The sequence below is a fragment of the Pollicipes pollicipes genome, unplaced genomic scaffold (assembly GCF_011947565.3).
Source record: "Pollicipes pollicipes isolate AB1234 unplaced genomic scaffold, Ppol_2.1 Scaffold_3087;HRSCAF=3621_pilon_pilon_pilon, whole genome shotgun sequence".
Taxonomy (NCBI): domain Eukaryota; kingdom Metazoa; phylum Arthropoda; class Thecostraca; order Pollicipedomorpha; family Pollicipedidae; genus Pollicipes; species Pollicipes pollicipes.
Genome location: NW_023596225.1, coordinates 31,126,515 through 31,141,716, shown reverse-complemented (window position 1 = coordinate 31,141,716; position 15,202 = coordinate 31,126,515). Strand labels below are relative to the sequence as shown.

General features: G+C 57.1%; 1 protein-coding gene across 1 annotated transcript; it reads left to right on the top strand.

Moving 5' to 3' along the window:
• The first annotated feature begins 4,443 nt into the window (after positions 1-4,443).
• LOC119090692 (uncharacterized) lies at positions 4,444-10,094 on the top strand. Its single transcript, XM_037213544.1, has 7 exons — positions 4,444-4,664; positions 5,199-5,364; positions 5,753-5,909; positions 6,846-7,004; positions 8,205-8,365; positions 8,549-8,691; positions 9,167-10,094. Exons 1-7 carry the CDS (start codon positions 4,600-4,602, stop codon positions 9,513-9,515), a joined length of 1,200 nt encoding a protein of 399 aa, XP_037069439.1. The 5' UTR covers positions 4,444-4,599; the 3' UTR covers positions 9,516-10,094.
• Positions 10,095-15,202: the final 5,108 nt, after the last annotated feature.

Here is a 15,202-nt window from a genome sequence, read left to right as displayed (position 1 = left end):
AATCACAGGGCTGGGCTAGGGCTACGGCTGTGTCTGTGGCTGGGCCTGGGCCTGATACTGCGCCTGGGCTTGCACCTGGGTCTAGGACTGCGGCTGGTCCTGGGTCTGGGACTGAAGCTGGGCCTGGGCCTGGTACCGCGACTGGGCTCGGGCCTGGGACTGTGGCTGGGCCTGGACTTGGGACTACGCCCGGACCTGGGCCTGGGACTGCGGCTGGGCCTGAGACTGGGACTGGGACTGACCCTGCGGCTGAGTCTGGGCCTGGGTTTGGGACTGGGTTAGGGCCTGTGTTTGGGACTGGGACTAGGACTGAGACTGGGACTGGGACTGAGACTGGGACTGGGACTGCGACTGGGACTGCGACTGAGGCTGGGATGGGGCTGGGATTGGGACTGAGATTGGGACTTGGCATAACGTGATCAGGGGCGGAGGATTTGGGGAGGGCGGGGTGCAGTCACCCCCTGCCGAATCCGGCTAAAGTTCAGCATGGCGGCGGAACACTCCTGAAAGGGGCAAGCTACTACGGCCCACCCTAGCCTTTAGGGAGGGTCCACCACAACCGGACGTGGCATGACAGGGCAGGAGACAGGACTGAGAGGGGCAGGAGGTGACAGAACAGTACAGAACAGGCCAGGACAGATCAGCTGGAGGGGTACGGGTGGAAATGCAAATGCAAATGATCAGCGCAGATCAGCGCAGGACGGAAGACAACAGGATGGGACAGAGCAGAAGATAATGGCACAATGTAAGGAAGCAGGTGGTGGCATAGGGCAGAAGACGACAGGAAGGCAAGGGCCGAGGGGAGGGCTAAGGGCGGGGAGGACTGAGGGCTGAGTGGGTTAAGAAGGAGTTTGTCGCGTAAGATAGGTTCTAGATACACACACCACGATTCTAAATGGCAGAACACATGACAGAACAAATTAAGAAGGCGACAACAGAGCGGAGGACAGCATATCACAACCCAGAAATAACAGCATACAATGTAGCATGGCCAAGCGGAATCTGTCAAAATGAAACAAGCTTTGCCTGCAAGATCCTTTTAAAAAAAATGCCTCCTTCACTCTTAAAACAATTGCATGCATGGAACTCGTCTCCTGCGCGTGTTCGCCCGGCTTAACGATATTTGCGTACCACACAATTCGAGATACTGGCCGTCTTAAGGTGAACATGTTGCATACACACGTAACCAATGTCCGCGAGCTGTGTCCATCGGGTAAAGTCGCAAATGTTTGAAATCGCACCTTTTCAGATTTACATCATACCTACGAGGCCATACCTCGTGGCAACACGAAACGTAAACAAGCGTGCTCCTTGTTCAATTATGAGAACAACTGTGTTTAATATTACGTGTTTTGACGACATGTTTATGGTGTGTGTCTTCTTCGTTAATGTGACGATGTCGCACGGTCACTCGCGTTCCACGGCATCGTCGGTTGCCTCCCCTCCCCCAGTCAGCCAGCCGTAGATCGCCGTGCAGTGTTCCTAAAAAAAACCCTCCTGCTCCGAAAATAAAAGCGGTAGGGACGCGTTTTTGGTGTAAAAACAGGATGCCTCATGTGCTACCGAAAATTTTGGAACGATTGCACGACATCACGGAGAGGTATCTTCAGGACACCTTGGGGGTCGCATTGAACCCCTGCCCCCCTCCCTATCAGGGTAAGCGGTAAGGCAACATAAGAAATTAAGGTTTGGGCACGCCCCTGTCCCACTACACACTTTCAAAGATATCTTTATGCCTATGTTTACGTTACTTCTATGATTCATGATTCAAACTCAACTTTGTGTCAGGCCAGGACTTAATCACAGCCTAGTCACAAAGCAGGGCCAGTGAGAACCAAGCCAGAGGCCCACATTTTACCGGGCTTTATGAGTGACCAAATAAAATTTGCTCACGGTGTCCAGCATCCTTCCGACCTTTTGGCTACTCCATGCGAGCCTGAAAGATGACACTACACGGGCCAAGCTTACGCAGCGGTATTTTTTATGTGTACGAGTGTTGTGATGCGTAAGTTTGGTATTCCGTGCACGGGTAAGAAAACTTCTCTAATTTGGTAGCTTTAGAACATATTTTCACCAAGACTGGAATTTTCATATGTGCTGGAATATATACGCGCGCCGGCGACGCTTTGCCGGTTGGGTCCGATCCCAAATTTGGTGCACTGATGCGTCCCTGCTGCCCGGGTCGCACGTCGGATTGCGCGTAGCCGGCTGACACCGTCACCGAGCCATGGCCGCGTTTGTGCGTGGCAGATGGACGGACATTGCGGAAATTATTATGGGAATGCTTTTTGGTTCTCCTGTAGCTGATATAGATAGAAGCTGCCTTAACCGTGCGCTTGGAATAGAAGATGACGACTCAGGGTTGTCTGGTAACAATGACAACAGGAACAAAAACAATACATTCCGTCTAAGCAAGAGATGCAGCACTACTGAAATGCACGACATATGTCAACTGCTTCCACGAAGTCGCACTACCTTTGTTTCGTCAGCTAGTTGAGCTGCGAAACGCAGGAGAAACGTTATGACAGATTCCATGCTGGTTTTTGTCGTACTTTTTTGTGTAGGGACTCCGCTACTGAAAAATGTTCGGTTAGCCCAGCAATGTAGTCGTTAAAACGCTATGCCCAATACGGTCTCTAGGCCCCAGCGTATACGTCACCGGTTCTTTGCTGACCACACCACGCCCGTTGCTGAATATTCTTCCCTCGACCTTCATTCTCGGACAGAAAATGCAACATCGACCTCGGAACTGAAAATATATTTTACCGCATAACATAATATCATGTGTGTCATATACCACCCGTGTGACGTTATGTCAAGTACCTTTCATTGTGTGCTGTGTGTCATTTTCGCTTTACCGTGACTGCCTCGGGGCGCGCCGCCGTGGCAGATTAGCAGCCCCGCTGATGAGTTCCCCTACCTATCCCTTAGTGTCCGGGCCTTGTACCACAGATAATGAGCATCCCTACCTTTGACCTGGAGTCTGGACCTTGCACCACAGATAATGAGCACCCCTGCCTCTCCCCTAGTGAACGAGCCTTGTACCACAGATAATGAGCACCGCTGCCTCTCCCCTAGTGTCCAGGCCTTGCATCACAGATAATGAGTTCCCCTTCCTCTCCCCAAGTGTCCGGGCCTTGCACCACAGATAATGAGTTCCCCTTCCTCTCCCCTAGTGTCCGGGCCTTGTACCACAGATAATGAGCACCGCTGCCTCTCCCCTAGAGTCCGGGCGTTGTACCATAGAGCACCTCACCCACGCAGCTTCTTTTGTTCAATCGATGTTGGGCGCTGAATGACAAGGGCTACAGTGCGCCACAAAACCACGGACGCTATCACCACAATGACTTATTTTGTTTTTCATGGCAGAGTGGGACCGGTGTCGGCGGTCCCTTTCCGCCAGCCGATGTGGGCCAGCAGTGCGGCAGTTGGTGATGCCAACTGCAGCCTCGCCTACATGATTAGGCACGGCTTAAACCATCGTCCCGTCAGCCAACACTGCTGACGGTACACCAATCAGGCAAACAGGCTCAGCAAGGTCAAATCCCTGTTCGCCCCTCCGGCTTTCCTGTCCGCTGGTGAGCCCAAGTGACAGTCCGCTACGCCGCCCCTCTCCAGGCACGGCCCCACTCCGCCTCTGCCACCCCGCCCTGGAACGCCGCCTGAGGCGCTGTGACGTCACTAGGTCATGCGGGGTCGACGCCCGGGGCTGAGGTCGCGCCGCCGCCAGTGGTCGGGACGGCGCGAGCGGGTGTGGTGCGGCTGCGGACCGGCGGCGGTCACCATGCTCCTCCTCGTCGCCGTCTTGGTGAGGACGGCACAATTCTGGTTGGCGTGTTGCTCGATTCCAGATTGTTCAGGTGGTGGTACTTGCTGTTAACGCTGGACTGGGTCCCATTTCATTTCAGTATAATTTGTGATGTTCATTAGCACACCATCTTTGGCTTGCGTGGCCGGACCTCGCGGGAAAAATACAATCACAGTTTTGTTGTGACGTACCCACCGCACACTGCATCAAAAATAGAATTATCAACTATGTGGATTGTACAACGCCGGGTTTTCCCGGTTATGCCTAGCCCCCTGTAGCTGACTGCCTAGGACGCATATCCCGAAATGCCTGACCCGGTGGTGACGTTGTGCCGGCGGCAGCTGGTGATGCCGGCCGCTTGGGCCCAGGATGCAGACCCCGGGCCGGAGGCGCGCACGCCCTACTACGCTGCGCAGCCGCCGCGGCCGTACCCGCCGCCGCCGCCCGGCGGGCCGCAGGGCTACCCTCCGCAGTACCAGCCGGGCCGGCCGGCTCAGAGCCCGCCCGTGCCCACCGTCGGCCCGCCGCCCACACCCCAGCAGCAACAGCAGCAGCAGCAGCAGCAGCAACAACAGCAGCAGCAACAACAGCAACAGCAGCAACAGGAGCAGCAACGGCGGCAGCAGCAGCAGCAACAGGAGCAACAACGTCGGCAGCAACAGCAACAGGAGCAGCAACGGCGGCAGCAGCAGCAGCAGCAACAGCAACAGCAGCAGGTAGAGCAGCGACAGGAGCAGTTCCAGCAGTTCCAAGAGGCGTCGCAGCCGACGAGGGCCGCAGGTGCGGGTGGCATGCCCATGGCGGTGGTCGACACGGTGGTGACCTGTCAGAGTCGCAACATGCGCGTGGAGTTCAGGTGAGTTGCGGTCCTTTGCTCATGGCTCTGGGGCAGGCGAGCTTTCGGTCTTCGTGCTGCCCGGAGGGCAGTCATTGTTGTGGTGTGAGCTATTGCAAATTGTACGCGCACCGTGCGTTTGACATTTGTACTGCAGGTCCACATTTTGTCCATTGCTATCTGTTAGAGGTTGAAGCCAACCCGAGAGATGTATGTACAATTTCTCAAAACGAGCAGGACATGGTTATGACGAGGCTGTCCTTCAGAGCAAACGAACCATGAAGGTCTAAAACATCGCTGCTTTTACGAATTGTCCTCCGGGGACACCATGGGTGAAGCTGTCGTAATGGAGGTGCCAATGTGTGGTATGCTTCTTCAATGAGCCCCATATTAAGTTCAAGCTTGCATAATCATTTCAGCCCAAAACGCAAGCAAGCACAAAACGATATCTAAGTGAGTAAATCCGCAGCTGCAATCGGTGTTGCGTTCTATTTACATTTCCATGATCTTCCTTTGGCACTTAGTCTGCGACTGGCATGACTGGCATTGTTCCAGCTTGTCCGCGCCATTCCACGGCATCATCTACCCGTACAACCACTTCCACAACTGCTTGCTGCACGAGGGCAACGGCGAGTCGAGGGTGACTCTTCTATTGGGGCACGGCACGTGCGCCAATGAGAACGGCCTCGGCCAGGATGGCTCGCTCTCGCCCGTGATCGAGGCAAGTCCCCCGTCAGACCCACGGAGACACAAAGCGCGGTGCCCTGCCAAAGCGTCTATCTCTTTTCTAAAAGGGAAACTGGACGCAGGTTGATTCGCGCCCTTGCATAGAGCGCCAGTGACTGCAGAGGCCATATTGGCACCCCGGGCTATGGCACAACCATGGCGCCCCCACGCGACCGCGCAAGGCTCTAACCACTCGGGACATTACGTCCCGAAACGTTTTGCCTGAACATTGAGGTTAGCAAATTGGAAGCTATGTTTTGTATTGGGAATTTCGCTCTTTCTTTTCGATGTCTTTTTCCACTTCCAACTTCCGGTGTTTCACCTGTGTCCGCTTCCCGCGTGGGGTGGTGACCGACTGCCGGCCTCTTCCTCTGCCTCTGCAGCACCGGCTGATGATCCAGTGGGACCGCGAGATCGTGGAGGAGTGGGACTCGTCCATCATCGTTCGTTGCGACCGGCCCGACGACTACAACAAGACGATCCGTTTCGATCTGTCCACTCTGGACAAGGCAGCCTCGTTCATCAGCTCCACCCATCCAGGTCAGGCAGGCTGACTGACGGCGTGCTGGCCGGGCCCGCCTGACCCCATACATCCAGGTCAGACCCGTCCCCCGATTCCACACATCCGGGCGGGACCCGCCCCCGATTCCACACATCCGGGCGGGACCCACCCCCGACTCCACACATCCTGGCGGACCCGCCCCCGACTCCACACATCCGGGCGGGACCCGCCCCCGACTCCACACATCCGGGTCGGACCCGCCCCCGACTCCACACATCCGGGTCGGACCCGCCCCCGACTCCACACATCCGGGTCGGACCCGCCCCCGACTCCACACATCCGGGTCGGACCCGCCCCCGACTCCACACATCCGGGCGGGACCCGCCCCCGACTCCACACGTCCGGGTCGGACCCGCCCCTGACCCCACACATCCGGATCAGACCCGGACCAGACTCTACCCGTCCGGGTCGACTTTGATCCGCTAACCCAGACAGGCCAGTCTTTACCATTCAGTTCGGGTGATGTAATGAGGTTTGAACTTCGAACCCCCACGATGACACCCCGTCCCCCACGCCGTTTGCTTTGGGTCTCTTTTGGTAGGACATACGAGTAAGGGTCATGAAGCAAGGGACTAATTGGTTAGGTAACGTAAGTGGCTGCTTTGTAACGCATGAATAGACGCGGAACTACTGTACTGGAGCGTGTCCTCACAAATATATAGGCCTGATTTTTGACCTGATTGACCTGACCTGCTTGATGCGAGGCGGGATTTTCATTGCATCTGTTCGCCTGCCGTGGTTGCGGTTACCCGCGTCTTGTCGACGGGCGCCGGCCATGTCACCAGCTCCCGTTGTTGTGACGTAGATTGCGCTACCTGTGACCAGTAGCTGCTACTAGTACCTGCTTAGACTACGCTACTGGCCGCCTTCTGGCGCGCCCGCCGCGATGGTGACATCGCACCCGCGCCTGCCAGGCCCCCAGATGTGGATGGAGATCCAGAAGGGCGAGGGCCCAAACGCGCCCGAGCTGCAAGGCTCTGTGTTCCTCGGTCAAGTGCTGACACTCGTCTTCACGCTGGCCGACGAGTACTTTGAGTTCGATACCAATGTGCTTACCTGCTGGGCACTCGACGGTGAGAGGCCGACCGGCGCGGGTGTAAGCTGCGCCTGGCTTCGCTCCCGAGCTTTGAGTAGCTTTTGCTCCCGAGCTGCGCGCGGCTTTGCCGTCGAGCTGCGCACGGCTTCGGTCCCGAGCTGTGCGCGGCTTCGGTCCCGAGCTGTGCGCAGCTTCGCTCCAGAGCTGTGCGCGGCTTCGCTCCCGAGCTGCGCACGGCTTTGCCCCCGAGCTGTGCGCGGCTTCGCTCCCGAGCTGTGCGCGGCTTTGGTCCCCAGCCGTGAGTCTTCGCTCCCGAGCTGCGCGCGGCTTCGCTCCCGAGCTGTGCGCGGCTTCGCTCCGAGCTGCGCGCGGCTTCGCTCCCGAGCTGTGAGCAGCTTCGGTCCCGAGCTGTGACCGGCTTCGGTCCCGAGCTGTGAGCATCTTTGCTCCCGAGCTGCGGGCGGCTTCGCTCCCGAGCTGCGAGCGGACCGTGTCGGTCCCGCTAAACCAGTTCAGTTTAACCAGTAAAGCTAAAGCTGTGTCGATCGGCAAATCTGGATTTATTCGTGTGAGCTTGTGCTTTTGTTAGCTTTTTGTCAGCTTGTTTAGTCGTAGTTAGCTTTTGAACTAAACCCGGTGAGTAAGACACTGTATTCCGATCGCATACATAGGAAAAGGGATCTGGACAGGGGTCGTCCTTTTTGTCAGACTGCAGAGTTCAGCCCGTATGAAAATTAATTGTGACAGTGATTGCAAGCCGGCGAAGTGAGCCAAGCAGGCAGTCAAAATTCAGCTGTTTGCAGATGCATGACAGCTGTGGGATGAGTGCTTAGACTGGCCCAACAATGGCGGTTTTATGATGCGACTTGCACTTGTGGCATAGCGTGGCCGCAAAGCCGTGTGTTTGGTGATGTAAGCGTTCAGAATTCTCGAGACTAGGCGAGGTGGTCCTTTTCTAATGTCAACATCGAACCGTGATAGTGTTGCCTCCAGATGTCTCTTTGCGTGGCCGATTTGCTTAGGTTCCCTAAACTCAACGCCAAGATTTTATGCATAAACAGTGTCTGGCCGCATCCGCCATCATTCAACGCCACCCCCCACGTCCTCCCCCCCCTCCCCCCCCACTGACCACTGGCCCTTGGTCACTTGCCCCCGTGGGACGCCCGTGTCTGTCACGGACTAATTGCCTTGCCCCTCCCCGCCCCGCCCCCCGCTACGCCCCGCCCCGCCACGGCAGGGGAGGAGAGGCGGCAGATCGAGTGGCTGAACCCAGCGGCTGGCAGCGGAGGCGGCGGCGGCGGCGGCTCGCAGCTGGCCCAGCGTCGCTACACCGGCGAAATGGAAGTCATCCACCAGGGCTGCTCGGCCAAGCCGAAAATCTTCGGCCACTTCTACAAGGTGACTTCTGGTACCCACTAATGCCCTACCATGTATTATTTTTCTGTCGACCCACATTTTGGCAGTTTGACCTGGGCTCGTAAAGCAGCCTGAATGGCGAACCTTTCGTTCCTGTCCGAACTATGCGTGGTGAGAGATGCCTCGTCTTTACCAGTGTCCTTACCATGACCGTCCGCCCAGCAGACGGGCGGGAACTTCAACGACCAGCGCTCGGTGACGCAGTACGCCTTCTTCAAGGCGTTCCGCTTCCCCACCAGCGCGCGCGTTGTGATACAGTGCAATGTGCAGGTCTGCTTCAGAAAGTGCCAGGAGCTGCGGCCCTGCAGGTGAGCGCAACACGCATGCGCAAACTGCGGCCGGGGTCACAGAGTTCCACGTGGTGAGCTCTGTGATGGCGTAAGTGTTTAGGTTCACAAATAAGTGAGCGCTAGGAGAATTGCAGGTTCAAAGTCACCGTGCCACCTCATTTGTCATTAGAAAGCTTACAAACATTATTTGTGAACTGCCTCATTGCGTAAATGTGACTGTCGCACGCTGAGGCGGTTTAGCAAGATGTAAGGTTTACGCGTGTCAGGATACTAGTTTTGTTTACAGGGTCTTCTACCTTTATCAGATACCGAATGCTTCAGACGAATGACCCATTAAAATCGTAAATAATTTAACGGACAGCATGCCACCGCCGCCGCGCGTCCTCACGCCGGGCGCCGCGACCACCCGCTGCTCTCTTCACCCACCGTACCCACCCACCGGACGTCGTGGCCCACCCTCCACCGCTGGTCTCTAACCCACGCATCCCCACAGCGAGAGCTTCAACCCGCGCTCGGCGCTGGGCGCGGACGAGCCGGGTCGGCAGCGGCGCGAGGCGGGCGAGCCAGCGGACGAGCGCGTCAACCTGGTGCGCTCGATCGAGGTGCGCCTGCCGGAGGAGGCGGCCGACCTGCCCGGCGGCGCGGTGCCGCACGGCGCCACGTCCCGCGTGCGCTACGTTCCGGCCGACGGCATGCGCTGCCCCCAGTGCGCCTCGCTCACCACCTTCTTCATCGTGCTCGTGGCGCTGGCCGCCCTGCTGGCCCTGCTGATCGGCGCCGTGCTCTGGGTCTACGTCCGGCGGCAGCATGGCACGGGCAGTCTGAGCACGCCCACCAAGTGAGGTCCCGCGTTCGGCCGCGGCGGCCGTCCGGGAGGCGAGGCTCTGTCGGCTGCGGCGTTCCAGACCGCTTCAGCATGCCCGGTGTCTTCCTCGCGGTGGGGTCCCGAAGGAGCCGCAACTTGACCAGCAGATTAGCCAGCAGACTACCTTCTCTCAACCGGCACGACGGCTCCGGCGGCGGCGGCGGCGGCGGCGGCGGCGGCGGCAGCGGCAGCGGCAGCGGTGGTCTTCAGGATTGCCGAGCGGTACGAGGTCAGCGTGACAGTCAAGCCGGCAGCGGCAGCGTAACCGGCAAGCAGCCTGGCGCAAACAAAGTTTACCTCCGTCTCAGCCAGACTGATTAGTGTGATGCGCCGTGCTCAACTGTCTGTCTGCGGCGCCTTGAAGAGTTCCGCTGGAGGGATGCTGGGGATGAATGTCTGGTGTTAAAACGTAGTATCTTGCGCAGTTCCTTACCGCCATCTCATGGCTGTGATGCGTGGCAACCTACGGTGAAGGATGCAATTTTCGACCTTTGAAAGCAAGTTAAGGACTGGTGAGACGCGTTGGATTGTTTTGTTTTTGTAAATACAGGAAGAGCGACGATTTGTGCTGAAGCCACCCAGGCGCAGAGGCATAGTTCCACGTAATAAGCTGGTGGGCTGATCAGCGAAAAATGATGCCTGCCAACAAGAAGTCAGGCTTTTACGGTGTTCGCCCACTTTCTTTTTAAAGTCTGTGTGGATGCTGGAGCCTGAGTCGGGGGCGGAGAGGGGGGGGGGGGTGGGGGGAGAGCGCTAAAATCTCCAACCCTGGCTTTTCGGTAAACTGAATACTTCAATACTGAACAATGGATTTAATACCGAACAGAACTGGGTCAGGTGAATAGAACAATAGCAAAATAGCAAAATTGAGTTGACATTACCATATACGTATATATACACATGTAGATTGAACATCCAAATGGTTCAACATTTTGTATCGACATACCTTGGCCATGTTCGTCTAGATACGTTCCAACATTGTTGGAATCTAGTAATGGTGCAAATTATGTGACGTAGGTTCGAGCATGCGCAACTGCAAATCTTGGCGACAAAAAAACTGATGCCAGGCGTTGCAGTCTCTTAAGGTCGCGCAGGGTCGGCCGGTGACAAACATTTGACTGTGCTCAACAGGTAAAAGAAAAGCGTGAAGCATCTAAAAAAAGACCATTAGAAAACATATCTTTATATTTCACCTGTGCGGTTTTTAGATTGATGACAAAAGCGTATTGGTCTTCACAACACCGCGAAGTGGTACTGGAATCTGATGGTGGAACTGAAAGAGTAAAAGTAAATTCGCTATTTCCCGTGGTGCTGTTGCTGTTAATCTGTCGGAAAGACAACGTCAAAGTTGCAACTTAAAACAAAAATCGCCCAGTATAATACATGAACGGTACGAATTACTTTTAAAAGGCATTCACAAACATTATTTTACGATGGTCATCGTTGCGCACTCAACGTCCGCCCCCTGGCGTTACTTGCAGTGGCCAACACCACTATGTTTTACGAAAACTGCAACCTAAACCATCACTGCCCTTGCTTCCCGAGATTACGGGCGTGTCATTGAGGCTAAATGACGCACTCAGCTGCCGGGGCTATATATGGTGTCATCAGCCTCTCACCCTGGCGGGAAGGGCGGACACCGTGAGGAATCGAGCCCTATGTCTGTGGTTTCCCAGACCACAGTGGTTAACGCAGGCGCGGTCACCACTTCACGATTGGCAACCGGCGCTTAGGCTCTAACCTTTTGATGGTATTTGTTTCACTAGACGATTCTGCAAAATGGTAAACGTTCTCAAAGAAACCTGGGATGGCCTTGTGCGTTTTGAACTCATTTGGACCCACTCCATTCAACACTACTGAGACCTCTTATTTCCGGTAAAGGGGCCACTTGAGTACAATACTACGGGGCACATTGTTCCCGGCCAAGGGCTGAAGGGTCACTCTGTCCCACCGCGGTGAGTTTCTGGCCGCCATTCTGGCGACGCGGGCGGCATGCCCTGGCCGATCCGGAGGCCCTTAGAGGGATGATACGTCCTATCACATTGGTCCGCTCCCTGACACGGGAGGCCTTCTGACACGCGCAGTTGAACCCGGATGGACGCACGAGCCGTTATTAACGCGAAAACATCCCTGTTCGCCGCAAGTGGTCAAATAATTGGCACATAGACTCCAGTTCGGCTTAACGGGCCGATGCTGGAATAGGGTTGGAGAGCCTACCGTTCGGTACTGGGGCCCCTGACTACCACAGGACTCTTCTATTACATCAATGTGAACACTCATCATAAGTTCTCGTGTTTCCTTCCACTGTCAGAGGGCCCCGATCAACGCAAGACGTCCTCTGCCATTCGGGCTCCTGCACCCGTCCCATTTGAGTAAATCTTCCCCTGACCGATTTGAGGCCCCTTGTTGACACAGAACGCCCTGTCAGGCACTGTGGGCCCCTAAACGTTACAGGAGCCCGACCAATGTAAACTGCGGGCCCGGCCCTGTCCCTGCTTGGGAAATGAACCCCTAGAGCTCAGACCAACACGGAGCTGACTGTTCGTTGTTCGTGATCTCTGGCCGAAATAAAGGAACACCCTGTCTCAGGGGTCCCTATCGGTGCAAGAGACTCCTACTGAAATTTGATATCACGCCCCTATGGGCGGGGGTCCTTAATGTGACCTAGAGCCAGCCCTTTGGACACTTCAGCCATCCCATGGGGCCCTTGATCTTTGGTCTCGAGGGGACCGTTCGGCCCCTCTTCGTAGCCCCTAAAACACAGTTCCGACTCGGGGCCACTTGCCGCCACAGGACCCCTGTTCGGCACTGTGGCTCCTAACCGGCAATGTTCAGGGTTCCTGACACAGTGAGGGCAACTGTGTCAGGAACCCCGAACATTGTACATCGCAGACCCCGGCCTCGTTTCTGCTTGGGGAATAGGTCTCAAGGGCTCATGCGGACATGTAGCCGAATGTTCGGTGTTCGTAGTCTCTGACCGACTTAGACACCCGCATTGCCTCAGGGGTTCCTCGAAAGGTGCGAGGGGACCTCTGGCTGATGTTTCAGGTAACGACTCTACGGGCCGCGATTCCTTATGTGACTGTGTGACTGTGTCAGTCCTCCGCGCTCTTATTCTCTCCAAACGGGCCTTTCATCGTCGATTCCGGTGAGCCGCCCGGGCCCCTCTTCGGGCCTCATCGAACGCTTTCCCTTTGTCGGCTCGGGCCCTTGCGAGCACAGGGCCCTCTGTTAGGCGCTGTGGGCCCCTGACAGATACAAGGCCCCCGACTAGTGTAAATCAGTGGCCCCGGCTTTATAGCTGATTTGGAAGTGGGTCCTCAGGCCCATACCGACACGGAGCCGACGGTGTGGTACGGTGGCTACCTAGCCGATGTATAAGTCTATATCGACTCAGGAGTTCCCCGATCGGCGCAAAGGGCCCTCAGGTTGTTAATTGAGGGCCCGTCTTCGCAGGTCGGGTGCCGTGAACGGGACTCCGACCAGCCATTTATGTACTTGGACCCTTTGATCGCGCCCTTGATCGTCGGAACAGGTGGGCCCTCTAGGCCCCCGTGGCTCCTCGAACACTACCTCTGGCTAACTCGGGGTCCCTAGACAACACAGGGCCCCTGCTAGGCACTGTGGGACCCCGATTAATGTAAAAAGCTAGCTTCGGATTTGTTCCTTCTTGGGGAGTGGGCCCTTAGGCCCACGCCGCCACAAAGCTGTGTGATACTGGTGGTGTCTGGCCGAAATGCAGGCCCTTCCCGACACAATGCCCCCCTGATCAGCACGCAGGGCACTCTGGCTGGCATTGGGGTGCCCGGCTCTGCGGGCCGGGGCCCCTGAATAGGACCTCCAGGTGGTCTTTCGGGCCCCTATTCGTAGGTTACCAGGGGCTCGAAGGACCCCTCGGAACCTAAGGAGGGGACACGTGCCCCCTGTGCCCCCCTGCCTGCGCTACTGATTGCGGCTCGTTTCAAAGATAATGGTCTGTTATTGACTTTGGTCATGGCAAAATCGTTGTTCAAACCCAGGCGCCCCACATAGCCGAAGTCGCTAACCACTCGGCCTTCCGGGGGTTCCGAAGGATTCCAAATGTAAGCATTCCGGCGGTGGCTTTATCCAAACCTTGCGTCGGTTTTCCATGCAGTGCGTTTTCCGGGATTAGCTCTTCTGGGCTACTCCCCATGCAGCTCATCAAGTTACCATTAGTAAGTAGTCGAGCACCGTATGCGGGACCACTATCAAGATGGGCTTCAATCCAAACTGCGGCATTTTTGAACGCCGTTGACATCGCCTGTAACTGACCATGCTGTGGTAAGCATGTTTATAACTGATGACATTTGATAATAATTAAGATAACACAATCTTCGAGTTTATTTTCGTAGCAACACTAACAAAACTAAATGGCATGATCTGCCGGAACGCCCCCACCCCCTTCCGGTTCAGCGGCATTGATGTCCCAAGTTTCGAGCTAAGAGCTTCTGGTCCTCTGACATCAGCTGCACCAAGCGGTCGCCCTATGATAACGTCACAAAGCGGAACAAGCCGCTCTCAACATGACTCTGCGCGTCATGGAGATCGCGTGAGACATTCTTCAGATCCATGCTCAATCACTAATATGAGCATTTTCGTCAGCCACCGCTGAAAATGGTCCTACATCAGTAAACCTGGTGTGAAGGATCACAAAGACCCCACGTGAATGTCACGTGAACGAAAGCCACATACCGCAGACGGCCTGTCACATCTTTCTTCCCGCGACACCGCGGGCCTCTCCTCCGGTGGTCCCGTGACGACGGAGCCCCTCCTGTGGTCTCATGACGCCGCGGGCCTCCCTTCCGATGGTTCCGCGACGCCACAGGCCTTCTCTCCGATGGCCCCGTGACGCCGCGGGCCCCCTCCTGTGGTCCCGTGACGCCGCGGGCCTACGCTCCGCTGGTCCTGTGACGCCGCGGGCCTACGCTCCGCTGGTCCTGTGACGCCACGGGCCTACGCTCCGCTGGTCCTGTGACGCCACGGGCCTACGCTCCGCTGGTCCTGTGACGCCACGGGCCTACGCTCCGCTGGTCCTGTGACGCCGCGGCCTACGCTCCGCTGGTCCTGTGACGCCACGGGCCTACGCTCCGCTGGTCCTGTGACGCCACGGGCCTACGCTCCGCTGGTCCTGTGACGCCACGGGCCTACGCTCCGCTGGTCCTGTGACGCCGCGGGCCTACGCTCCGCTGGTCCTGTGACGCCACGGGCCCGCTCCGCTGGTCCTGTGACGCCACGGGCCTACGCTCCGCTGGTCCTGTGACGCCGCGGGCCCCCTCCTGTGGTCCCGTGACGCCGCGGGCCTACGCTCCGCTGGTCCCGTGGCGCCGCGGGCCTCCCCTTCACTGGTCCCGCGACGCCGCGGGCCTCCCCTTCGCTGGTCCCGCGACGCCGCGGGCCTCCCGGTGGCCGCAGAGTGGCCCAGTCGATGCCATTCGACACAACACCAGCGAAAGCCACGGCCGGATACTGCGACCCGTGTCGGCAGCGTTCTGTACCGAATCCGCCAACCTCACGGTGTTGGTCACGAGCGAGGGGAGGGCAGATGGAAGGGCTGGCGACGGTCTGCTGTCCCTCAATGGATGCAAAGCGCATGGAAATCGCGGCACAACAAACGCGGTAAACGGTACAAGCACGGTGGCTCAC